This window comes from Panthera onca, chromosome F1, assembly GCF_046562875.1.
Source record: "Panthera onca isolate mPanOnc1 chromosome F1, mPanOnc1 haplotype 2, whole genome shotgun sequence".
NCBI classification, from domain to species: Eukaryota; Metazoa; Chordata; class Mammalia; order Carnivora; family Felidae; genus Panthera; species Panthera onca.
Window position 1 is genome coordinate 3,488,333 of NC_138355.1, and position 25,885 is coordinate 3,514,217.

Consider the following 25,885-nt stretch of genomic DNA (forward strand, 5'->3'; position numbering starts at 1 on the left):
AGCAGGGCAGATTGGGGTGGCTTATCAACAGATTTTCTCACCGTCCTGGAAGCTGGAAGACCAAGGTCAGGGTGCAGGTGGGGTCGAGCTGTCTTCTGGTGATGAAATTTTCATTGTGTCCTTATGTGGCAGAAGGGGCCGGTGTTCTCCCTGGGCTCGCTTGTGTAAGGGCACTGATCCCATTCACGAGGGCCTTGTCCACATGACCTGATCACCTCCTAAGGGCCCACCTCCTGGTATCATTACATTGGGATTTAACATATGAATTTGGGGGGAGCGGACACAAACATTCAGACCATAACAACTTCCTAGGACAAAGAAAACCACTATTCATATGATAAAAAAAAGGTTTTGATAATTTGGACTTAAGACTGTATACGTTTCTGCCTTCAAAAGTTATTATTTAAAAAATGAAAAAAACAGGGCATAAAGTGAGGCAACGTCTGCTTGTATCTAGAATATTTAAAGAACGTTAAGAATACAATAATAAGACAATTTAAAAAAAAATGGGCAGACTTGAAAAGACACTTCAGTTATTTAAAGTTCACAATTAGGGGGAGCCTGGCTAGCTCAGTTTGTGTAGCGTGTGACTCTTGATCTTGGGGTTGTAAGTTCGAGCCCTACGTTGGGTGTGGAGATTACTTAAAAATGAAATCTAAAAAATAAAATAAAATTCACAGCAAGATATAGGCTCCAGAATGGCTGACGTTAAAAAGACTGGAGAGAAAGCAGAACGGGGGACGTTTTCGATGGGAGAGTACACACAGCATAACCACTTGCAAAATAGGCAGTTCCTTAGTAAACACACGTGGTTCCATCCCTACACATTTACCCAAAAGAGGTGAAAACGTGTGTCCACAGAAAGACTTGTTCATGAATGTTCCTATCAGCGTTATTTGTGAGAGACAAAAGCTGGCAACAATGGAAATGTCTGTCAGGAGGAGAATGAACACATTGTGAGTAGTCGTGCAGCACAGCCCTCCTCAGCAGTGACAGTTAAGTGCGGACAGATCTCCAGACGTCTATTGAATGAAGGAGACTCAGCACAGAGGATGTTTTCTATGGATCCATTTGCCAAGTTCTAGAACAGGGAAGAGTAATCTGTGAATGAAGGAATTACATCAGTGGCTGCCTGGAGTGGAATAGAGTCGGGGGATTGGCTATAAAGGGTGTAAGAAATAATAGTCTGTAGCTTGATCTTGATAGTAGTTACGAAGACATGTCCACCCGTTTGTCAGAACCCATTGAACTTTATGCTTGAAATTTATACATTTTATTGAGTGTAAATTATACTTCAATAAAGTTGTTTAGAACTAAGAACATGAAATTGTGTTTTAAATAATTAAACTATTGGTAGCATCTAGTTTTATGTATTTGTTAAGAAGAATTTGCTTAAATTTATGAGGAGTTGTCCTGTATTTCTAGGGTGTTGTATTAAACCTTCAAGGAGGCAGTTCACTGAATAGTTTAACTTCGCACCTGATAGTTCTGGTGAGACACAGAAATTGAGGGCTGCCCCGTTCTCTCCAGGAAACACTTCCCGACATTTGCGGCCTTCGCTTTCAGCGGACTGGTTTCTGTATTTAACACATGGACCAGTTTTATTATTATATTACTTTTCTGTGTTTTCAGAGGCTGAAGTACTTGGTGTCTTAAACTACATGCACATGCCTTAAAAAACATGAATGTGCTCATTTTGGATTTACGTTCCAGAAAGTATTTCCTGTCTCATCTGAGTCCCAAGAACAAACCTTCCCTGTGTGTCTTCACTCCACGGTGCACGGTTACTGTCATGTTTCTCTTCTGCTTTGTGTCTGGATGTCTTGCACATGGATTGTTGACATCTGATTTTCACTAGCCTAGTACTTTGGGGAAGAAACATAAGCTTTCTTATTAAGTGGTCTTTCTTGTAAAGTCCTGCTCACTTTCTTGGGGGTTGGTTATCACTTAGGGTTCATGGAGGAAATTTAACTGCAGGGATATCAGCATTGTTTTGAATGGAGAAAGTCTGCAGTAGTTGATGTATTAAAAGTTTAAGCTGGTATTAAAATGTCTTTTTTGGAAGTTCTAAGGGCCATTATTTTTATGTATTTATTATTTTAGAGAGAGAGGGTGAGTGGGGGAGAGGGGCAGAGGGAAAGAGAATCCCAAGCAGGCTGCATGCTTTCAGCACAGAGCCTGATGCAGGGCTCGATCCCACAGCCCTGGGATCATGACCTGAGCTGAAATCAAGAGTCAGACACTCAACAGACTGAGCCCCCCAGGAGGGATGTTATTTCTAAAAGATTGAGCTCACAGGGCAGTTGAGGGAGGGACACCATTACTGAAGTATCAACTTTGTGTTTATGTGGCATAGATTGTTCTTGAAAGAGGAAAAGTGATTTTGTTGAAAAACAAATGCAAATTGTTAGCTAGCTTATAGTTCTTTTTTTTTTTTAATGTTTATATATTTTTGAGGGGGAGCAGGGGAGGGGCAGAGAGAGAGGGAGACACAGAATCCGAAGCAGGCTCCAGGCTCTGAGCTGTCAGCACAGAGCCCGACACGGGGCTTGAACCCACAAACCGTGAGACCATGACCTGAGCTGGTCAAGAGTCAGATGCTTAACTGACTGAGCCACCCAGGTGTCCCAGAAATTATGTTTAATACAGTCTTTCCACGTCATTGTGCTGTCTCCTGAAATTTTCAACCTGTTGATTTAGGGAGAAAAATCAAGAAAACAGAGTCTCAGATTCTAACGGCCAGAGGATATTTAAAACCGTTTTAAAAGTTACTTGTTTTCTTTCAGTATCTGCCTGAGAAAATCAGACCGTGTCTTCTTAGCTGATGAATTATCATCTGTGATTTCTGCATTGTGGGCATTTAATCCAATTTCTATGTTGATCAAATTTTCAGTGATAAAATCTCCATTTTACTTATGTTCTCATCACAAAGGGTGAGGGCCTTATTTTATATTATCCGGTTTAAAGGAGTAAGATTATTTAACTAGAGCAAGAATGCATTTAATGTAGGTACTACACAGAGATGTCTGTTGCCTTAGTTCAGTTTTTTACACCTGAAAGGTTTCTGACTTGAAGAGTTCGGATAATTTTACTATGAAGTTTCATAACAAGTACAATATATGCTGTCTCGTTAGGTAAATTAGTAAGACTAAAGCAAGTAAAATCTAGGCAGTGTGGTTCCTAAGACCCCAACAGGGCCCACGTGTTAGATAACGTACGTCACCTTGCAAACGCTAACCCGCAGGGTGGACACAGACTCCACAGTGGTTGGGTCTGGACTCTGGGCTCATGTGCCTGCGTTTAAAAGTCGATCCTAAAAAAAATAAAAATAAAAATAAAAAATAAATTAAAAAAAAGTCGATTCTGCTGCGTTGTCATTGTGCACCTGGGGGATGACTTTTGTAAACTTCTTCTCGCGTTCGTGACATGAAGGTAATCATGGGACTTCTTCCGGGAAGCGTGAGGAGTAAACAAGGCCTTATTTATTGAACCGTTACTGACGTCATCCATACACGGTCACATGATGCGGGTCGTTTGGCTGTGCACGTGAGTAGATGAGACATAAAGAGGAAGTCTGGTTGGAGAGTTGTCTTCACTTCCGCCAGACCCTTCATGTGTTGTCTTTCTTGGTTTCTGTTTTCTTTCTTCTGTTGGAGACCCTACTGAGTAATGAACTAACCGGAACATGGGAAGTGGTGTCCTTCACCAGGTTTGCAAACTGGATGGTAGGTAACTGCGTAGTCTGTCTGGAAAGCTGAAACTTGACTGTAGTTACACTTCAGATGAAAACAATGACCCACGTGACCCAGAACTTCATGTAAAAAAAAATACTGTTTGTTCTAGCAGTTTCAGTTTCCTAGCAAACTTGAGAGGGAGGTAGAGAGACCTCCCGTGTGCCCCCACCCCGACCGGGCACAGCCTCCCCGACTGTGGACACTCCTCCCCAGATGGGACAGTGGACGCACCCGCACTGACACATTGTCACCTAGAGGCCACGGTCGTGTACGCCGGGGCCCGTTCTTGGAGTTGGACACGCGCATGTCCGTCATTAGAGTGTCACAGAGTGTTCTCACTGCCCCCCAAGACCTCTGTGTTTCACCCCCTGCCTCCTCGACCGCTGATCCTTTTACTGTCTCCATCGTGTTTCCTTTTCCAAACGTCCTACGGTTGGAAGTCTACAGTGTGTAGCCTTTCAGCCTGGCTTCTTCGACGCAGCGCCTTCCATGCCTTTTCGTGGCCCGAAAGGTCGTTTCTTTTTAGTGCCGAACAACGTCCCCTTGTCTGCAGGGGCCGCATGCACGTCATTCATCCATCCATCTACTGAAACACGTCTTGGTTCCTTCCAGAAGAGGCTTTTAAGGCAGGGTAATAACTCACTTGAAGAGTTAGATGGGTATGGAAGTAGGGAGCCATGGTCTCAAGTGGGATCTCACCGTTACACTGGGACCTCACCTGTGATCCGAGCCAAGCTGAAGTTGGGGGTTTTGTCTGGGAATCAGAGCATTCACTCAAGGGAGGTTTTATATTTGTCTTGTTATGTTTAAAATGGAGGAAGTGGGGCGCCTGGGTGGCTTGGTCGGTTAGGCGTCCGACTTCGGCTCAGGTCATGATCTCGTGGTCTGTGAGTTCGAGCCCCTCATCGGGCTCTGTGCTGACAGCTCAGAGCCTGGAGCCTGTTTCGGATTCTGTGTCTCCCTCTCTCCCTACCCCTCCCCTGTTCATGCTCTGTCTCTCTCTGTCTCAAAAATAAAATTAAAATAAAATAAAATAAAATAAAATAAAATGGAGGAAGTAACAGCGTATTTGTGAACGAATGGGAACGACCCAGCAGAGAGGGAGAAGTTCCCGAGGGTCTTCGGCAGCGCTCTGTGCCGGTGAGAGGAAGGTAGCTCGCACGCAAGCGTCCGGTTAGTTTTAGGCATGAGGACAGCTTATCTGTAGAAGCAGGGGGGACGTCAGAGAGCTGACCTGCACGCAGGCGCCGGGGGGCGGGGGCCGCGATGTCGCTGCCGATTGCTTGTTACTCCCAGTAAACTAGAAACCGAGGCTGGGGACCCACCGTGAGGGTCGGGGAGGGTTTGTACGAGGTTGGAAGAGCCCGGGCTCCGGAAGAAAAGAAGGAGATGCCAACAATGACGAGAGACAAAGTAGGTGTCCTTCCTGAGACCGACAGCGGACACTTGCTAACAGACGCCGAGGGCTGTGGGAGAACCGTTCCTCCAGAGCACGGAGCGAGACCATTGAAGAGCAGACGTGAGGCCTTCGGAGAGCTGCGGACGCCGAGCACGTGTGCCCTCCCGAGATTTGTGCCAAAAGAGCCGCAGAACCGTTCGCTTCCGCTGGCAGGAAAGGGAGCCCGGATGCAAATACCAGAGGCAAGAGTCAACACGGGCAAAGAAATGGGCGAACATCCTGGTCTATTTAAATTAGCGTTCGTGGTAACAAGTAAATATTGAAACGTAGCATTGTACACTTGAGCGTATCTGCTAATAAGGGAAGAATTTGGAGCACGTGTGTTAACATCACAAGCTGCTTAAGGTCCGGCGCGGTCCTTCTGGGACGAGCGAGGACAGGCAAGCCCCGTGAGCTCCTCTCCCTTCGGCGGCCTTGGCGGTTGGTCAGCGTGGGGAGATCTTAGGTGTGGCGTGACCTTAGCTGCGCTGTGTGAAGTTAGAAGGCGCCGGAGACATTTGGCATTGCCTTCCCAGTATTCTCAACATTAATCCTCTAAATGTTAGACTTATCGGGTGCCAGAGACGTTCCCAGGCTGGGACGTTTGCTCAGAGGCTGGGGAGGGAGCCGCTCCCGCGCCTCGGAAAACCCGTGTCCGGGCGCCCCGCGGGCCAGACCGCAGTGTGAATAAACATCGAGTTTGTGCTTGAATGCAGCTCTCGTTGTCCTTGTCCCCTCCGCTGTGTGTGTTCAGATCGAGCGCCACCTGGCATACGCACTGCTGTGTGTATGGTTCAGGTCCTTCCACGGAAACGGAAGGTCTGCCTCTTTTCTTCCTCTGGTCAGGAAGGGTGAGGCCGGTGGGTGTTGGGCCCCAGCTGGAAAGGGCTCTCATGCCCTTTATTGAGGGTTGCACGTCTGTAGAAATCACGTGAAACGTAGAAGGTACGGGGGGGGGGGGGGGGGGGGGGTTTGCAATCCGAAAGTGAAAAGTAATCTCCAAGACGGAAGTTGCTGAATTTTTAGGTAGAAACTACAGTTTTGTTGGAGCTCCCCAAAAGCCGTGCTTTTGAGAGATCTTCGTAAGAAGTCGTGCCTCACCGAGCCGTTTTGTTCTGAACGTACCAGGTACGTACGCTGTGTGTACCCTAGCTTGTAGAGTTTATCAGGTGATGCGTTACCATTCTTGATGTGCAAAAGGCTAGAAGTTTCCTTCTTAGACACTTTGTATTGCATTTAGAAAGGGTCCTTTATTTTTGGTTATTCAGGGACTTAGTTGTACCTAATAAAGTGATTCCTAGTTGTTTGATTATATTATTGGAACATTTCACCTCTTTATAATGATATTTTACTAGAAAAACAAAACATACTCATGTTGCAAGTGATGTGTGCTGGTAATGCACATCAGATTATTTAAGACTCATGTTACTGTTTAGATGAAGATTTAATTGTTAATGTATCTAAAATAAAGGAATTAAGTAGCTACCATAAACCCTTTTAGGGATAAGTTGGGGCATAAAAATACAAAAATAAGTTGTATTGGGGCGCCTGGGTGGCTCATCGGTTAAGACCAGACTTCGGCTCAGGTAGTGATCTCACGGTTCGTGAATTCAAGCCCCGTGTCGGGCTCTGTGCTGACAGCTTGGAGCCTGGAGCCTGCTTCCGATTCTGTGTCTCCCTTTCTCTCTGCCCCTCCCTCGCTCGTGCTCTGTCTGTCTCTCCCTGTCAAAAATAAATAAACATTAAAAAATTTTTTAATTAAAAAAACGTTGTATTACAACATATGAAATGTTCTGTTGGGTTAATATTTTATGTTGTACAGATAGTTAAATCGTCTAAGAAATATTTTTTCCCTTCGCTGGTAATGCTAAACCAGGCTAGTCTGGGATACATATTACTGATGCTCGGAGTAGAAAGTCTACACCTGTGGTAAAAGAACACGGCATGGTAAATATGTTTACACAGCTGTGTGGTAATGTCACTTATTACGGGGCACACTTACAGAATCATGTAATGAGCCTCATTTTCATGCAGCCATTAACTCTGGCGTAGCAATGCTAATTAAAGAATAACTTCGTGTTTCAAATGCAGACTATATAAACAACATACAGCATCACTTTAGCTATCCACAAGCTCTGACTACATAAATTTGATCATGAGTAGATGTTGGCTGACTCCTGAGGAAATAGAGACTTTCTGTAAGACTATTTCTTATTTACAATTTATGCTTTCATTGCATACTCTGCCTGCTCTCAGGACCAGACTGAGTTTCCATTAAACTTTATTGCATTCACATGGGCTCTTCTGTCATGCTTTAATAAAATTATAAAATTGACTTAATTGGGTCTATGTGAAAGCTTCCTTTATCATTAACAATTCCATTTATTCCACGGACTTATTAGTTTTGGATAACTTGAATGACTTCATTAAGATTTGCCCTAGAATATGAATATTATTTAAAAATTAAGCACGAGTAAAAGCAAATTTAAAAATGTGCTCATAGGACTTTGTGAATTAAAAAATACATATTTGATTCAAAAGAGTAAATTGTTCCCACGGAATATGTATCGCTGTGTTATTATCTGTAAAAATACATCATCCGGAGAATTTAACAGGCAGTGAGTGGTTTCATCCTTTTGTCTAACTTTTGAGCTGTTTTGTGCCGTGAAACTCCAGAAATACCCAGATGGGAGGCTTATTTTCCGTGCTCGAATATTTTCGTTTCCTTCTATCTGGAGAGAATACCCAGCATCCGTTTGTAATTACTGAAGCCTACTAGGGAGACTACAGATCTGTTTAGCCTGTACATGGTGGAATCTTTATTATTCCCTCAACTCTTTCAAGAACTCTTTAAAATGGATACTAAGTTATAAGAAGGCCAGGAAAGAGACTGTAGCAATACACTATGTATCTATTTCCACTCCTGGAAAACCCATTCAGAATGCTTTGGGAGAACTTATTTCTTGCTTGGGTAAACAATTTAACTTCTAAGATGGATGGTGTGAGGTTAGTTATGGAAGGTTTTGACCTCAGTTATTTTTCACAGCACTAAGCATGGTGACTAACATATCCCAGGTACCTCTAAGTATTTATTGACTTCGTGAATAAATAAGGGTTGGTAAAATATTGACTATTTATTGGCACATCAGGGAACCTTCTAGCAGAGTGAGAGCCGAGGTGGCCAGAGTGTAAAAGGGTTTGCCTGGTTGGGAAAGAGAGGAGTTTGGAACAGATGACCAGAAGCTAACCAGAAGCTTGTTAGAAACACACATCCCTAAATCACACTCTCCTGGTGAGGAGTAGAAGCCTGTGTTCCAAACGGGCCATCCAGGGATTATGGGATCGGTAGGCTCATTAGGGAACAGTCGAGGATCAGGAATTCTTTTTTTTTTTTAAGTTTGTTTGTTTATTTATTTATTTTGACAGACAGAGAGAGAGACAGCCCAAGGAGGGGAGGGGCAAGATGGAAAGTGAGGGAGAGAGAATCCCAAGCAGGCTCCACGCTGTCAGCTCAGAGCCCAACGCGGGGCTCGAACTCACGAACTGTGAGATCATGACCTGAGCTGAAACCAAGATTTGGACGCTTAACTGACTGAGCCACCAGGCGCCCTTCTCAAGAATTCTTTCTTGACTGTTTGCTCCAAACCCAAACATCTCCACATCAGAAGTGTTGTGTGATGCCCAGAGAGTTAAATAGATGTCAGTTGGATATCCTAAAGCATTATTTATTTTGAAATCAGTAATCTAATAAATTTAATTTCTCGATACCAAAAATATTTCAATGTAAAATAAATGGAAGCCTTTTCCAAAATCAAAGACCGTTTTCTCGGTGCTAAAGACCTCTGAAGAGTTTTTATTCTTTGACCTTTTCTCTCTCTTTTCTTTCTTTTTCCTTTTTTTTTTTTTTTTTTTTTTTGAGAATTCCCGGGGATTATTAATTACTCTTCTTTTTGTGGTGTTAATATACCACACGTTGCAGATACACTGTGTCTCGATGGCCTCACATTGGTTGGAAACCCTGTTTTCCCTCATAGTATTCCCCTCCTACAAAAAGGTTCTTGGGATGCGTCACATCTGAGAATGATGTGGGCTAAACCAGTTTGAGTCGATTCCTGTTAATTTCAGTTTCCAATCCAAGATAGATAGATTTTCCTTAGGGCTGTGTCTCCAGTGATCCCTTACGTGTAGAGAACGAAGAAGTCAGGAGGAGACGGGTCAGGAACTGTGCTTAGCGTTTTACACCCGTCAGTTTGCTCCTGTTCTTAGAACTTGTAAGTGTTTCAAGTTCGCTATGAATTATACAGGGTGTTGTTCTGTTCATTCGGCTGGCATAGGCATGGCTGGTTTTAATCAAGCGAGTAAAACGTGTATGCCACAGGATTGTGTTAACGCTCTCCTATTAGGATTCCAGATTCCATGGACATATTTGGACACAAGCACATTTACTTGTGCTTACCTTGTGAGAGCTATTTATCGAAACCCTGTTCTGTAGTAGGCCCCGTGCTGGTGGACCGGAGAGCCCCGGCCAGCAGGCACAATAGGCCTTGTTTTGGGCCCCGTCCTCCACGTGCCAATGACAGAGCGCAAAAGAGAAAACCGAAATGACCCGGCCAGCCTCAAAATCAAGACAAACACCTCAAAGACCGTAAGGTGATCAGCGATGGGAAGTCGTGAGTGGGACTGGGACTGTGAGCTGGCCAGTCTCCCGGCCAGGAGCAGGAAGGCGCTAGACTGCTCCTTGGCTGCTGCACGGGGGCCAGGCTGGGCCGGGCTCACTGCTCGCAGGAACGAGTGGAAGCAAGGGTCCTCCCCCGCCCCCACTGCCCCCCCCCCCCCCCACCGGACGCTGAGTGGTTCTGCCCGTGTGCTGGGCACATGGTGTTGGAAGTTGTGAACCAGGGGAAGAACGTGGGGGTGAACACAGAGTTGAGTGACCAGAGACGAGGCCCATGGTCCGCTGGCTGCACTGTGCCTGACGCCCCCACAGAACTGGAGCTTTACCCGTGCTGTTATCTGCTGTGGAGCAAATACGTGAGCGGTATCAGGCTGGCAGAGGAGATACGTGCAGGCGACCGTGTGAGCACACGTAGGGGGAGGAAGGAAGGAGACAAGGAAGCCAGGCCAAAACAACAATACCTCCCGTGAAACTGGCCCTGCAAAGCTGATGGCCGGAGCTCGCGTTAAGGGGCATGTCCCCCAGCCGCGCTCTCGAGATTGCAAGAGAAGTCTGGGATAGCACCCCCCGCGTGTCTTCCAGAACTGATGCAAGACGGGAGCCGGCGGGTCAGCGGTGCATTCCAGGCGCAAGCGGTAAATACGGGCGCACTCGCGTCTTGGACCTCCGTAGGACTGCGCCAGACCTGAGGAGCAGATCTTACGGCGACCGGGGGGAAGAGCCCCCGCTGAGAGGGGAGGCCGTGAACGGACTGGTCATCGGCAGCACGGATGCCAGGAGGCGGGGAAGTGATAACCGGGCGGCACTGAGGAGAAGGAACGGTGCGTAGAGTTTGTGCCCTCCTGAGCTGTTACTCCAGGGTGAGAACAAAATTAAGAAAATTTACAGTCTGTAAAATAAGAGTGTTCACCGTCCCCACAACCCCCCAGAGGAGATAGTAAAAAATGGAATCAACAAGAAGAAAGGTTATCCCGGAGAGGATTACGTGGGTGGATTAGGAAATAATACTGGGGTGGATGAAGTCGGTCAGAGCGCAGGACCGCTTCCTGGTCTCTGAAGCGTGTGGACAGGATGCGTGAGTCGAATCGCTCCAGCATAAAAGCCCCAGCTCTCGCAGCATGGCACTTGTCCCGAGCAGGTGTGGATGCTCGTCGCTGGGCAGAGAAAGGGGACGAGGCTGTGAGTCGGTCGTCTGGGGAGAGAGAGGAGGAGATTCGGCCGCGCCCAGCTCCGCTGGCGTCCCGCTCCACGGCAGTGGTGAAACTCGGGACTCGCGCTGAGGGTGGTTCGGCCGTGGGGGCTCTTTGGGTTGTTTGGAGCCCTTCTCACGGCGTGCGAGTGCCTCTGCACCAAGAGAAGTGCGATGGCGCCTTCTTAGCTGACTTTTTTCCAGGCGGATCCTAGCGATTTGTCTGCTGTAAATGAGCGCGGTATATACCTTTCTTCAAAATTGAAGAGTGACTGGCTCAGGAGCTTTTTTCTGGCTTGCCTTTAATTCCCTGTTCCCAAGTTGTGTTTTCTTCTTTCCTCGTGATCGGGTAGTTTGAGAGCCTCCGTCTCTCTGTGTTATTGTAACTTGGGGGTAAAACCAGTTTCCCCGTTGTCCATCAGGTGACCTTGGACTGCCTAGGGATTAGTATAACCGAAGGGCACAGGCGTCGTCCCCAAACCCAAGGCTGCTGCCGTTTCTCCTGGGGTTGTCCAGAGGGTGTGTCTACACCAAGGAGCAAAGGGAGGGAGGTGGTTTGCGGGCAGTCCGTGCAGACGCGGCACCGGTAGAGCAAGGGCCGAGGGGGTGTCTGTCCTGCAGGTGGAAGACACCGTCCCCTGAGGACGGCAGGGGCGGGACCTCCCGCAGCCCCCGTGGGTCCCGGATTATAGCGGACGTGATGGGGCTGTGCAGAAACAACCTGGTTGGAATCTCGAGACCACGGTGCCGAGGGCCCTTTGTCGCACCTCTGCGGGGACTCTTAGGTCCGCCCAGTGTCACGGAGTTTCTTGTCCAGTAAGTTGTGGAAGCCGAGCTGACCGCTCCGTCAGATTACGGCGTGAAAACCGCGGGGTCCCTTCTGCCTCCCTGTGCCGTCCCCCCACTTGCGCTCCTGCTGCCCCCCGAAGCTTGAGCTCCGGCCTGCGGCCTCTCTGCCCGGCCCAGACTTCCCGCCTTCGTACCGTGGCCGCTGGCGCCCCCCACGTTCCTGGTACCGTCTAGGGCGGCCTGCCGTGTTGGCCCAGCCTTTCTTCTGAACTGTGTCCCCAGGCTCAAGAGACCGCAGGGGAGCAAAGCCAGGTGCCTAAAGTCTAGTACACTCTTGTCGCACCTGCCTGGTAACTTGAGGGTTCGCCCGAGCGTGTGAGCCAGAAAGACAGCCACGGGGACTGGGTTCGCGAGGACTGACGCGTGCCGGGACGGGGCCAAGCCGGATGCAGCCGTGACCTTGGACTCTGACGTCTACAGGACTCAGCCCGCGCAGCTGGATGTTTAAAGCAGGAATGCTGAAAAGTACTGTGCTTCAGACTTGCAACTGTACTTTAAAGTTGCAGAATAAAGTAGAAAGTGGTGATTGGAACTTAGTGCATCGCAGAGATTTATTTCCATGCTGTGAAAAGTGCTGCCCCTCCCCCCCCCCCATCTCCTTGGTAGAAACCGGTATTCTCTTAGAAGGGTTACCTAAGAAAAGGTCAGAACTAAAATATAAAATTGAGCCTAGATCATTTTATAAAATGTTAAAGAACTAAACAGATAACGGATTAAGTTTATTTTTCATGAATAAAACAATGAGCTTTCACATATCATGAAAGCTCTGATATATGAAATTTCTGATATATGAAATTTCAACTGGAGGTGTTACTGTCAGACGCCTAGCGTCCAGTGTGAACTTCTAAGTTAGCTTATTGGAAAAGGTAGCTCATTCACAAAATATTAAAACTACTCCAAGTATATTTAAAAAGAAAGATTTTTTTTAATGTTTATTCATTTTTGAGAGACAGAGACAGAGCATGAGTGGGGAAGGGGCAGAGAGAGAGGGAGACACAGAATCCGAAGCAGGTTCCAGGCTCCGAGCAGTCAGCACAGAGCCCGATGTGGGGCTCGAACTCACAGACGGCAAGATTATGACCTTGAGCCGAAGTCAGACGCTCGACCGACTGAGCCACCCAGGCAGGAGTCCTTCCAAGTATATTTTTAATCTGCTCAGCAATATGATTTTACCCTGGGGGCTTTTTTTTCTCTTTTCCTTTGCTTTTGTTATTTAACCTTTTGTCTTAAAAACGAAGTCACAGTTACTAGCATTAAACAGCGAAAGGGTACATGAGGAATAAAATAGGAATCTGTTACGAGCACTTGTCCTTGAGATAACTTTCATAAACTTGAGATTTATACATACACTCCTGTCCGCTGCTGAGCCAAGTGGGGAGAACGTGTCTTGTTCCTACCTTTGTGCTTCATTTTTAAAAAGAGTGAGCTAAGCAACATTCAGGTCAAGGTCTGCTTGTATAACCGATGCCACTGCGTGCTCCCCTCAGCCAGGCCAGAGACCCAAAGAAAGTCGTTAAAATCTTCAGGCTTTGCCGTGTTTGAAGTTAGTCTCGATCAAAGGCACTAGGACTTAGGTTTTTAACAGGAACTTTTTAAAAAATAGAAGCTGTTGAGGGAGACTTGTGCACATGCACGTTGAGCTTCTCAAATACAGTGCCGGGACCCCAAAATGCAGGTGTGCTGCTAGGTACAGATTTACTTGCCTTTTGAAATCTGCTACACCAACGGCGTATTAGTTTCATTCTTTGAAGCTGGGATCAGAAGAAAAGTTTTCTTGTGTCCCCGTGAAGTCCGTGCATTATTATTATTTTAGATCCAGGTGTCGTCAGACCAGCTTGAGGGGCTTTGCTGCAGAGACAAGGCGTGAGTGCCAGGACCTCCTGGTTCTGTTTTCTCCCCTCTGCTTCTTCCTCCCTTGCTGTCTTGAGAAGGACACATGCTTGTCACGGAGAATAAGCTCTGTAAATGCCACCTCCCCCAAAAGAGAATGCTGAGAGAGCTTGTGAAATTTAGTCTTGGACAATGTCAAAAATGCGAGGAACTTAAGATCGTAATAGCAAAGGCTCAGCATCTTTTTCTTTTTTTTTTTTTAAGCAATCTCTACACCCAGCATGGGGCTCGAACTCATGACCTCTAGATCAAGAGTCGCACGCACCTCAAGACCGAGCCTTGTCCATGTGCTCCTGGCTTCGTAGGATCTGAGCCCACCCGGCCACTGTCTCGGAGCCCCGGTCACCAAATGTCAGTGCCAGCGGTAGCCATCGTTGCAAATATAGCCAGAGATTAGGAAAAGCAGTTAATCTCAAAAGTTAGGCCTCTCTGACCCAACTGAAAAGTACGTTTTAGCTTTATGCAAAATGAGGGGTTGTTGTAGAGAGCTGTGACACGTTTCCACTTGTTTCTGTGGGGGGTTCTGAGCTTGATCCTTGGTGCTGGGTTGGACTCCTTGCCAGGCCGGCAGGGTGTGGATGGTGTTAGACATTCCACCGGCCCAGGAAGGACAGAGCCCCTGCTCGGCCTCGTATCCCACAGGGGTGGCGACGGGGAGGGGCTGTGTGACTGCTGTGCCTGGGAATGCGGCTTGGGGATATGGGGGGGGGAGGGTACTGAGGAATTCCTGATCGTGACAAGCTATCCAGGGAGGTGAGGACTGTTCAGGGACCGAACAAGGCAGACGCCTAACTCAGGAGCGAAGGAAATCACCCCTGGTTTCATTTCCCCAGTTCCCCAATTTTTTCTTCTTCTTTTCATTCTCCTCTGACAGCTGTTTGCAGATCTGAATACTGGGTATTACTAATGACATCGTGAGGGTACTTCTTTTCTGTTTCCTTTTAAGGCCGAGATCCTGTTGTGGTAGCCGGTTGTTAACATAAGTCACAACTCTGGTGCAGTAAATAAAGTGTGTCCCTTATTTTGTCGTGGCTGCTTTGCAATCAAAGTGACCAACTGCCTGTCTCTGGTGTTTCTTTGCAGATGCAGTGTTTGAACCCAGGCTTGTCACATGTTTGTCCTGGTAATTTTCCTTATACCATTAGCTCGTGAGTTTTGTTGTCAAGGAATAGAAATGCTTATATCCGCTTTAAGTATTTTCCCCACCACATTTTTGTCAAAAGTTTTGTGGCCTGAGAGCCTGGGACAGGTTTAGAGGGTGGTGGGTTTCGCTTCTGTAAAGATGCTTCAGGTTAAGGCCGCTGCGAGGTTCCTCTGTCCCCCAGTCACCGCACTCCGAGTCTCGCGTGGATGCCTCCGTCACGGCATGCACGTGGCGGCTTGGGGTGGGCATTGAGACACCCGCCTTGTGGCGCCCGCACCTCCTCAGCCCCAGGGCCGCGCTCTTACAGCCCATACGCAGGAGGTCCATTCTGGGTGACAGCTCAGAAGGGTCCCCCTTCAGGGACAGTAATGGCCAGTAGAGCCTGCTTCCGCTCCACCTGTGAGGTTTGCAACGAAGGATGGCTTGTTCTTTGGGACCCTCGTGGTGGAGCCCCCCCCAGCCGCGACGGGTTACGTTTCAGTGTTTTTGGGGTGGCTGGCGATTGCCGAGCTTAGGGACATGCTGTATTTGCTGTGTTAAGATACCCCCTGCCTTCCGCTGGCCCTGGTTTCTGATGTATCCCAGTTACAGATGCGTTCTTCCAGCCAGACCTCTGGAGTCTGACAACACAGCATTTTAAGAGAAGCCTGAGTAAGATACTCTGGTGTATCGCATATCTTGCATTCTGACACGAATAAATATCCTTGCTTTTTCACTTGTTATCACCTCATTTCTCAAATCTAGGGCCATCTCACATCTCTGTTTCACAATTACTACGTTCTGAGGCCAGACGTGGTAGGAGTTTCACGATTTGGGACTCTTTGAACTTCTAAATAACTAATGAGCGTGTTTTCCACATAGAAAACTACTCCCACTACATTTGTGAAATACCAAACCCTAACGATGTCTTCCTTCTTAGGGTTTGGGTAGCGTAAGAGTCTTTTCTTGCCAAAAATAACATTACCACATATTACAAAAAGTGTAAATAAATAGGACTAGAATGTTTGCTTACTGTCTTCTGTGGAACTTCATTTTACATCAGAGACAGCGATGTGTCGTCACGTCACTTCATTGAAGCCTGGAGCAGTGGTGACAGGCGTTTGTATGCAGGTGACACGTGTATTTTCCCACAAAGTCTGACTTTTGGAAAATTAACTTGCGTGTATTTTATTTCATGACATAAGGAAAGTACGTGTAACTTTCTCCATAAATATCGGAGGTCTGACTTCGAGAAGATTTCAGTTTATTAGTCATAATTCCGCTCTTAGCGTATGCACGGCACATCCCTTTAGATGTGTTTAAGGTTTGGTACCAGTGCCCCAGTCTTACTCTGATGAGGTTCAGAGTGGGGGTCTTCGTTCTAGGAGCCCATCTCGTAACGGGAGCATCTCCTGTAAAATAAAATCTCTTATTGTGAAATCCTGTGTTGCAAATCAGAAACATTTGCTCTCCAGAGCCCAGGGCCGCATTATGCTTTCCTTTAAATCATCATGTGGGACAAGATTGTATTCTTACATGATCTACAGCCTAGTTATTTTGTCACGGCTGAAATGTTCCAGCTTGTTTAGATAGAAAACTAGCACATCTGGGCCTCCTGTCCTGGTCTGACATAACACATTCTCCCTGCTCTGAGCGGTCGAGGGCTCTCCTGAAGCTCGCGACCAGACGGAATGTTTGCCAGAGTTCCCACCCGAAGCCCGTAACAGACTAACCTCCTGGACTTGGGTTTTAAAATTTGAAGAAGGTGCTGTAACTTTTGGTTAGGTTAAGGAAGGCTCAAATTTTTGTCTATATTGAGTATTGCGTTGTCAGATTTTCTTTTCTTTTTCTTTTTCTTTTTTTTTTTTTGGTCCACAGGAAAATAGGAGGGTACCTTTTCTCTGCAAGTTGCTAATCTCTGTGTGTTTTGCTTTAAAATAGCTTCTGGGGCGCCTGGCTGGCTCATCAGTTAAGCATCCGACTCTTGATTTCCGCTCAGGTCATGATCTCACAGTTTGCGAGTTCGAGTCCCGTGTTGGGCTCTGTGTGGAGCCTGCTTAGTATTCTCTCTCTCCCTCTTTCTGCGCCCCCTCCCCCCATCTCTCAAAATGAATAAACGAACTTAAAAATACAGCTTCTGATCTTCAGTAAAATTTTTAGAAGTGTTTAGATTAATAAGTAAATTTTATTCCTGATGACCAAATTGCTTTCTGGATTATTGGTAAAGTGGATATAGTTTACTAGTTTTTCATCAAAAATCAAGCAAAGGATGTAATGAATAAAATCTAAGATTTCCCAGATCCACTCCTTTCCAGGACTCTATTACTATGCTAGCATAAGATGGCAGTTAGGCAGAAGGCCTGTTGTCTATTAAGTTTAATGGCTCGCCGTGAGAGAAAACTTTTATTTATGTTCATTGTTTAAGAATATTTATGCCAATGCCAAGGAAAAGCCTACCCTCAGAAGCCAAACAAAAATAAACTTTTAAAGAACCTCCGAAGATAAGCTTGCATGCGTATTGTTACTGGAGTGACCTCTGCTGGTTTGAATAAAAGTGTGAAAAGCCAGTCCTGATACTTCCCGTTATTCAGGAGTTTACTACCCAGAATTGACAAGCGGACAGTAGGTCCACACACACAGTTATACTTAAAATGTGCTGGGTATTGGCCGTGGTTTCTCTCCCACGACCACAGAGGAAGTGGGCCTTGGGGCCCGTGGAAATCAGCAACAAAGTAGGATGTGTTTACTGAAACCACATTTCTTCAGCTTAACAAATAGTGATGTAACAAAGTAATGATGCGACAGTGACAAATTGTAAAACAGTTTTTTTTCCAACAAATATTTGTCAGGTGCTTGCTATGTACTGGACCTTCCTGATGGGCATAAAATGATAATAATAGAGTCTGTGGGGTCAAGTGTAGGTCAAGGGGGTAAAAGAGGTGTAAAAACGACTGAGATAAGAAACTAACACGAGCTAAGTGCTGTGAGAGACTTGGTGGAGGCCGGGGCTTCTGGCCTGGGTAATCCAGGAAGGCTTCGTGGAGGCGGAGTCATGTGATGTCGAGAGTAGATGGGACGAGGCCATTGGAAAGCTGGGCAGAGGCTGCTGCGGGGAAGGAAGGGTGGTCACTGAGACGCAAGGGCGCGTGCGGGGCCGCGGACGAGGTGATGGAGCTGAGACGGCGCAGCCGGAGAGGAAGGTGCGGCTGCGGCGCCAGGACAGGTGACCGAGGGTGGACGGCGTGGCGGGCTTCCGGGGAGATGTGGGGCAATTTGGGGCTCACGTGACTGAGAGGGTAAACGCACGGGAAATGAGACGTCGCTTGGGGTTGAGACATGATTATACGGCAGGCCCCGCCCCTGCGCCTCGCTCTCTGCGGTTTCAGTTACCCGCGCTCAGTCGCAGGCGAGGCTCCTACTGACGGGCGGCCGGAGGGTCACACGGCCTGGCCCCTGTCCCCAGGCACCTGGCGCCTGTCCCCTGGCACGTGGCCCATGGCACCTGTCCCTGCGCGGGCGTGTCCCCTGGAGCCTGGCCCCTGTCCCCGGGCACCTGTCCCCCTCACCCATCCGCACAGGGAGGAGGGAGGCGGGACGGCGAGGCGTTTGGAGAGGGGGCTGTGTGAGGGCTTATTACTGGGGGTTGTGGCCTCCTCTCCGCCTCATCCTGGTTCCTGCCGTTCACCCCCACCTCGTGCCCCTTTGTAAAGGAGCCTCATCGGGGGCGTGTCTGTGCGGGAAGAACAGTACTGGGGTTCCTCCTGTCTGCTGACTGATTCCCACGCCACTGGGGGTCTCGACTGCGCCCCCCGCCGACAAGGGGGGACCAGTGTATTGAGTTTCTTGAGTCTGAGCTGCTGGCAGAACACAGGGCTGACAGGAGCCGTGGGTGTTGCCAAATTTTAGAATAAGAGAATTACGAAGGTGCCCCGAGAAAATGGACTCGGGGGCCCCAGAAGGCAGAGGACGTTAGAGTAGTGGAGACAGAGCTAAGAGAAGAGTCTTGCAGGGACTTTAGGAGGTGAAGAAAGTGAATATTGACTGACATAGGACCATCAGCTTCCCTTTCTGAAGGAACGGTTTCTTTAGATGGTGGGTAAGCCTGAGAAGGAGCAAGAAGGGTGGCCCGGCAAGGAGGGCGCAGACGTCCCGCCAAGGAGGGGGCAGACGTCCCGCCAAGGAGGGGGCAGACGTCCCGCCAAAGAGGGGCAGACGTCCCGCCAAGGAGGGGGCAGACGTCCCGCCTAGGAGGGGGCAGACGTCCCGCCAAGGAGGGGGCAGATGTCCCGCCTAGGAGGGGGCAGACGTCCTGCCAGGGAGGGGCAGGGATGGGTTTCTCGGGGTAATTTATGGGATCAACGACTCTAGAACCTTTGTTTGTGTTTCTTGCAGCCGCGACCTCAATGAGGTGGGATTGGCCGCTTTAATAAACTAAATCGAAGTCCTGTTCAGATGATCCAGGAATTTAAAATACCTTTATTTTCTTTTTAATTCTGTATTTCTTTTTTGGAGATTTTTCGGTACTACAGTGTTCGGCCTAACGTATGACATGAAGCCCACCGGCCTGTGATTTCGAGACGAGTGTTTTAACATGTTTTCTTGAGTTAATGCTTCTCTCCCTGTTTCTCCCCAAGATGGGTTGTTTTCTGTGTAAATTTAGAAGAGATGAGCATAGAAGTTCCCTTCCTACCTTGAGGAGCTCATACGCTGTCTTATTTTTTTCCCGCGTTTACAGTGATTTTATTTTTGAAGTGTCGTTGACATACAGTATGAGTTTCACAGGTACAAGGCAGTGACAGTCGTCCAGTGTCTGTGCTGTGGTGGCTCAGCACCTGGGTCTCAGACCAGCAGCGTGGACACCCCTTGGGGTAGGTTCTCAGGCTCCAGCCCCCAGCCCAGACCAGACCCACGGTGGGGAAGCAGCAGCCGCCCTCTCGCCAGCCTTCCTGGCTCTGACACAGGCGACTTTGAGGACCGCTGGTCTCATGGCCACGACTTCCTACTTCCCCTAAAATTCCTTTTATTGAGATAAAATCCATATTCCATAAAATTCACCATTTCAAGTGTACGAGTCAGCGGTTTGTGGAGTACGGGAAGGGCCGTGCGCCATCACCTCTCTTGAACCCCAGGACGTGTTTATCACGAAGAAGAAACTCTGCCCGGTGGTCGTCGCCCCGGCCCCTCGTGCACTTTCTGTCCCTGTAGATCGAGAGCCCGGGACGTTTCACAGACATGGAGCCACAGGGCGCGTGACCTTTCGTGTCGGGCTGTCACTTAGCGCTGCGTCTTTTTACAGCCGAGCGACGCTCCCTCGTGTGCGTGCGTCCCGTCCGTGCGCCACTCGACGGGCCCCTGAGCTGTCTGTCCCCTCGCTGTTGTGAATGACGCTGCCGCGGACGACCCCAAGCGGGTTTCGTTCCCTTGCTTGTAAAGGTGTCTGTGCTCCATAGGGCCACACAAACACCCAAGTCAGGGAAGTGCGGGGTCAGGCGCCTCTGAGCCTTGGCCCTGTTTTGGGCAACGAGTCGGTCCATGAGCTGTGTGGGGCGTGTTTCTGTTGCAAGACCCCCTCATCCAACCCACACCGTTGACTCACTGACGTCGGGCTCACACGCAGCGGCCCTGTGTCTGCGTTTCTCCGAAAAGCACAGCGCGCTGCTCTCCGGGGCCGCTTTAGACGTTGGCACTGCTGGGGCCCCCGGGGGTTCCGTCGGCTAAGCGTCCGACTCTCCGTGAGTTCAAGCCCCGCATCGGACTCCACGCTGAGCACAGAGCCTGCCTGGGATTCTTTCTCTCCCTCTTCCTGCCCCTTCTCTGCGCTATCTCTCAAAATAAATAAACTTAAAAAAAATTTTAAATGGTGACATTGCTAACAAAAAGCACAGAAACGTGAACAGCGTGGCGCTAAATAGAGAAAAGAACGCTCGTGGCAGTACGCAAGGCGGGCGTCCCCTGTTTGGTTCACGGGGGGACACGCATGTTGCAGGACTCTGTGCGTCGGAAGTACCGTGAAAGCACCGCCAGGACCGTATGCGGTTACAAGTCAGCTTGACAGAGGAGGTGAATTTGCAAATGAGGGACCAGGGACACGGACGACCCGCTGTGCTTGGCACGCTGCTGCTGTCAGTGGTGACTCTGCTTAGTTTGTTGGCACATGGCGGGACCCTTTCCTTCCTTCCTCCCTCCCCCCTTCCTCCCTCCCCCTGCTTCCCCCCTGCCTTCCCCCTTCTCCCTTCCTCCTGTCCCCTCCCTTCCTTCCCCCCTCCATCCTCCCTCCCTTCCCCCTTCCCCCCTCCTCCCTCCCTCCTTCCTTCCCCCTGCCTCCCCCCTTCTTCCCTTCCTCCTTCTCCCTCCCTTCCTTCCCCCTCTGTTCCTTCCTCCCTTCCCCCCTGCCTCCCCAATTCTTCCCTTCCTCCTTCTCCCTCCCTTCCTTCCCCCTCCGTTCCTTCCTCCCTTCCCCCCTGCCTCCCCCCTTCTTCCCTTCCTCCTTCTCCCTCCCTTCCTTCCCCCTCCATTCCTTCCTCCCTCCCTCCCTCCCTTCCCCCTTCCCCCCTTCCTCCCTCCCCCTCCCTTCCTTCCCCCTCCTTTCCTTCCTCCCTCCCCACCTTCCCCTTTCTCCCCCCTTCCTCCCTCCCTTCCCTCCTCCCTTCTTTCCCATTAAGCCATCTTAATGGATGTGAAATGGTATGTCATGCTTTTATTTCACACTTCCATAATTATTAGTGATGTGGAGCAACTTCCCATGTGCATGTTAACCACTCATACGTTTTCTTTGGAAAATGTCTATTCCAAAATTGCGACTACTTTTAGATTATATTATTTGCCTTTTTATTGTTGTTGTTAAGTTTTTCCACACTGTGGTTACTAGCCTCTCAGATACGTGATTTGCACGTATTTTCCCCTCCTCTGTGGGTTGTCTTTTCATTTTCTTGATAATGTTCTTTGAGGCACTAAAGTTTCATCATTTTAATGAAGTCCAATTTTATTTGTTTTTTTCTTTGATTACTTGTGCTTTTGGTGTTAATTTCTTTTAATTTTGAAAGTGCCGTATTTATATAATTAATCAGTACAGCCTGTTGAGAGAGTCGTTTACACGTTTTTAATTGGAGACGTCTGAAGAAGAGTTGGAGTTCACGTTTCAGTAGGGTTATCACTTGTTTGCCAGTGGATGTAAATGAAGTATTTGTTTGCAGATACCAGATATTTAAAAGGTTTTTACATTGTGGTCGTGGAATTTAAAATAATGGCATCATCAGGGCCACAAATGTATAAAAAGTAGCGTCCGATTCATTTAACAAACTGCTGTTTTGTTTAGGAAAATTGAAGGGAAACACACAACTGCTTGAAACATGACTTTCCTCTATTTATTAAAGAAGATCCTGCCTCTTTTAAAAACCACGGACTTTCCGCCCTAAAAGCTGGGTCTCAAGAACTATTTGTGAAAGAACGCAAGAATCCCAGAACTTGGAAATAAACACTGTTGGTGTTTATTTGTGTTCGTTTAGATGAAGTAGCCGGCCCTCGGAGTCAGAAAACTGAATCCGTAGCAACTGAAGTCAGCCTCAGCAAGCAAATAATATCAGCTAGCATGGCTTTAATCCACTAAGTAACGTTCAGTCGGAAAGATCAAAGGAAGTTACAACCAAAAACAGCCCTTGTTAACAGTTTCCCGGTAGAAGCAGGAAAAGGCTGGAAATCACACGTCACCTCATATCCTGGCTCGCTGACCCCGTGCTCCAGCCGTCGGCAGTGCTGGGACCCTGCCCCTAGGGGCCGAGGACGAGAAAACTCTCCCACCCCGGGTCTGGAGCCCAGAGCCGGGTTCAGAGCCGGGTTCAGAGCCGGGTTCAGAGCCAGCTGCTGCGCTCACCCGCCCGCGACCACGCTCAGCCGGGAAGGAACGTTTCTTCTTTCCGTGAAGGTAATGCATTTGCGCCTGCTTCCGTTCCTGTGGATTTGTTGTTTTGAGAGTTTATTTAAAAACTGAACTTTTTGGTCTGTGCTTCTAGGATTGGATTAAAACTTCGGCTCATAGGTTTGTTTTTCAGTGTAAACCCTGAATGGCACGTTAAGGCATTAAAATCTTAGGAGGTTTATTTGAACTGGAGTCTAGCGCTGTAAGGTAAGGTTAGCCGTTTCTTGGGTTTATTAAAATGTGCTTTCTTTAGTAAGTGTGGGGGGGGGGGGAGCCTCGGACGTAGAGTAGTTTGTGTGCTTTCATACTTTGGGAGTCTTCTTAGGCTCCGTCTGAAGGAGAGAATTTTGAAAATACGTGCTTCTCTCATTATTAGCTGGTATGAAAATAGAACCCTGGGACTTACCTTAATCACTTTTGTGAATTGAGTAGTGTAAAAAGATGGTAATGTTTTAGCATCTTCCAACCTATAAAAATAGAAGTTTGGTGAAGATACCTACTTGGGATCGAAGCTTCCACAGCAAGATTAATTCTTAGCAGTGTTCATCTGAAATACACAGGCTGGTTACACCTTCAAGTTGTTTTGAGTCGATTACATTTATTTATTTATTTTTTTGCATTGTATGCATTTTAATTGGGGCAGTGGCCACTACGTTGTAACTGGACTTACTGGTCAAAGTGGGAATCGTAATGTGTTGGCCATATTTACCTTTTTTCCTTTTCTGTTGAATATAGTTGACCTACAACACTGTGTGTTAGTTTGGCACATTTATATGCTGCGGCCATGAATACCGTTCTGGTGTTGAGTGCTTCTATCACAGTACATACTTACCCTTTCTTTTCAGTGTTGGGTGCTTAGATCTTAGTGACTCAGCAGGTTCGAGGACTGCATTCGTCACACGGCATTAGATCTCTGGCTGGTGTCTTGCCCCCGGCAGGTTTGTGCCCTAAATCAACAGCGGCCTTCACCTTTGCTTAAAATGAGGATGGAGAGTTTATATGCCACTGGCAGGAATATTCACACTATTTTAGTCTGTGACATAGTTGTATGTCTGGTGGGAAAGGGTAAATTTTGAAGAAACTAGGCACAGAAAAGTTTTGTGAAAACTGAGGTATCTCATGTAAATCATTGACTGTAAATGAGCCTCTCAGTGATCATGCAAGAAAGTGGGGTCTCTTTTTACAGTTTGGTAACATTTCCTCTAACAGGTATTCTTGTTGAAATACGTCCTTTTTACCCACAAGAGGGGTCTTTTAGGTCATACTATTTAATATTTTTTTAACTTATTTATTTTTGAGACAGAGACAGAGCATGAGCAGGGGAGGGGCAGAGAGAGAAGGAGACACAAAATCCGAAGCAGGTTCCAGGCTCTGAGCTGTCAGCACAGAGCCCGACGTGGGGCTCGAACTCACAGACCTTACCAAACACATACCTTTCTTTCTTCTTCTTCTCCTCCTCCTCCTCCTCCTCCTCCTCCTCCTCCTCCTCCTTCTCCTTCTCCTTCTTCTTGTGTTTATTTATTTTTGAGAGAGAGGACAGAGCATGAGCAGGGGAGGGGCAGAGAGAGGAGACATAGAATCCGAAGCAGGTTCCAGGCTCCAGGCTGTCAGCACAGAGCCCGACGTGGGGCTCGAACTCACAGACCTTACCAAACAAACACCTTTCTTTCTCCTCCTCCTCCTCCTCCTCCTCCTCCTCCTCCTCCTCCTTCTTAGTGTTTATTTTTCAGAGAGAGAGAGCATGAGCAGGGGAGGGGCAGAAAGCGAGGGAGACACAGAATCCGAAGCAGGTTCCAGGCTCCGAGCGCTCAGCACAGAGCCTGACATGGGGCTCGAACTCACAGACCTTACCAAACAAACACCTTTCTTTCTTTTCTTTTCTTTTCTTTTCTTTTCTTTTCTTTTCTTTTCTTTTCTTTCTTTTCTTTGTTTGTTTGTTTGTTTGTTTGTTTGTTTCTTTCTTTCTTTCTTCTTCTGTTTGTTTGTTTGTTTGTTTGTTTATTTATTTATTTATTTATTTATTTATTTATTTATTTATTTTTGAGAGAGAGAGCATGAGCAGGGGAGGGGCAGAAAGCGAGGGAGACACAGAACCTGAAGCAGCTCCAGGTTCCGAGCCGTCAGCACAGAGCCCGACGCGGGGCTCGAATTCACAAACCGCGAGATCATGACCAGAACCCAAGTCCGACATTTAACTGACTGAGCCACCCAGGCTCCCCGTAGCTCATGGTATTTATAATTAAGAAAGCTGTAGTTCTCTTTGAAGCCTCAGAAGTCACTGACTATGTAAGTAATCTCCAGTTGTGGCTGGTGCATTGACTACCGTCCGTGGCTTTCTGTCTGCTGACACATTTCTGCTTCTTAAAGTGTACAGCAAAGAGTCTTTTATCGTCGTGTCATTTATTTTTGAACTTTGCGTCTCTAACAGACTAAATGCTTTTGTTGCTACTCTTGAATATTGGAGTATTTTATTAGATTACACTTTATCTGTAACTTTTGTTTTGGCGTACAAACATAGGCAGGGTATTTTTGCGTATTTTCTGTGGCTCGGGTAGCTGACATCTTAGATGTGAATTACAGGATCGTGAGCATGAAGTTTACACCGATGGTGAAAAATGCTTGTGTCTGACGTGACTGACACACAGCACAGCTCAGGGAACACTTGTTACCTTCGCCTCTTCTGGAAGAGGCTGTGTGTCACAGCACTGATGCTCTGAGTGTTTTAACCTGATCCCACGTCCAGACTTGATGCTGAGCCGACCAACCCCTGTGGGCGACCGCGTGCAGCCGCGTGCCAGGGCCTTGCACACCCATCCTGTGTGTGAGCGTGTTGGCCGGCCCAGGGGTGGGGGTGGGGAGGGGCAGCTCGCCCGTCACCCCGAGTGCGGCCTGCGACCTTGGCACACAGGCTCTGTGAATGCCGCCTGTTGTTTAAGATGGAAAGGCCCGATCACACCCCAGCTGGGAAATAAACGTGGGTGTCGAGGGCGGGACGGACGAGCTGCCTGGCCTGCCGGCCGTCTTGGGGAAAACACAGAACAAAGCATCTGAAGCAGGACTTAGAGATGCAGG

At 47.9% G+C, this 25,885-nt stretch overlaps 1 protein-coding gene across 12 annotated transcripts in view; it reads left to right on the forward strand.

Annotated features, from left to right (window-relative positions):
* Positions 1 to 25,885, forward strand: part of DISP1 (dispatched RND transporter family member 1) — a 185,870-nt gene that overhangs the window by 96,675 nt on the left and 63,310 nt on the right. The window contains exon 1 of one of the 12 annotated variants that reach the window (XM_060643263.3): positions 10,296 to 10,668. The exons of 7 other annotated variants lie outside the window; for them this stretch is intronic. In XM_060643263.3, the coding sequence (XP_060499246.2) occupies positions 10,362 to 10,668 (307 nt within the window). In that variant the 5' untranslated portion in view covers positions 10,296 to 10,361. Of the gene's footprint in view, positions 1 to 10,295; positions 10,708 to 22,720; positions 22,820 to 25,885 lie in introns of those variants that run through there. 4 more of the 12 variants (XM_060643262.3, XM_060643267.3, XM_060643264.3 and 1 more) reach the window with 4 other exon arrangements.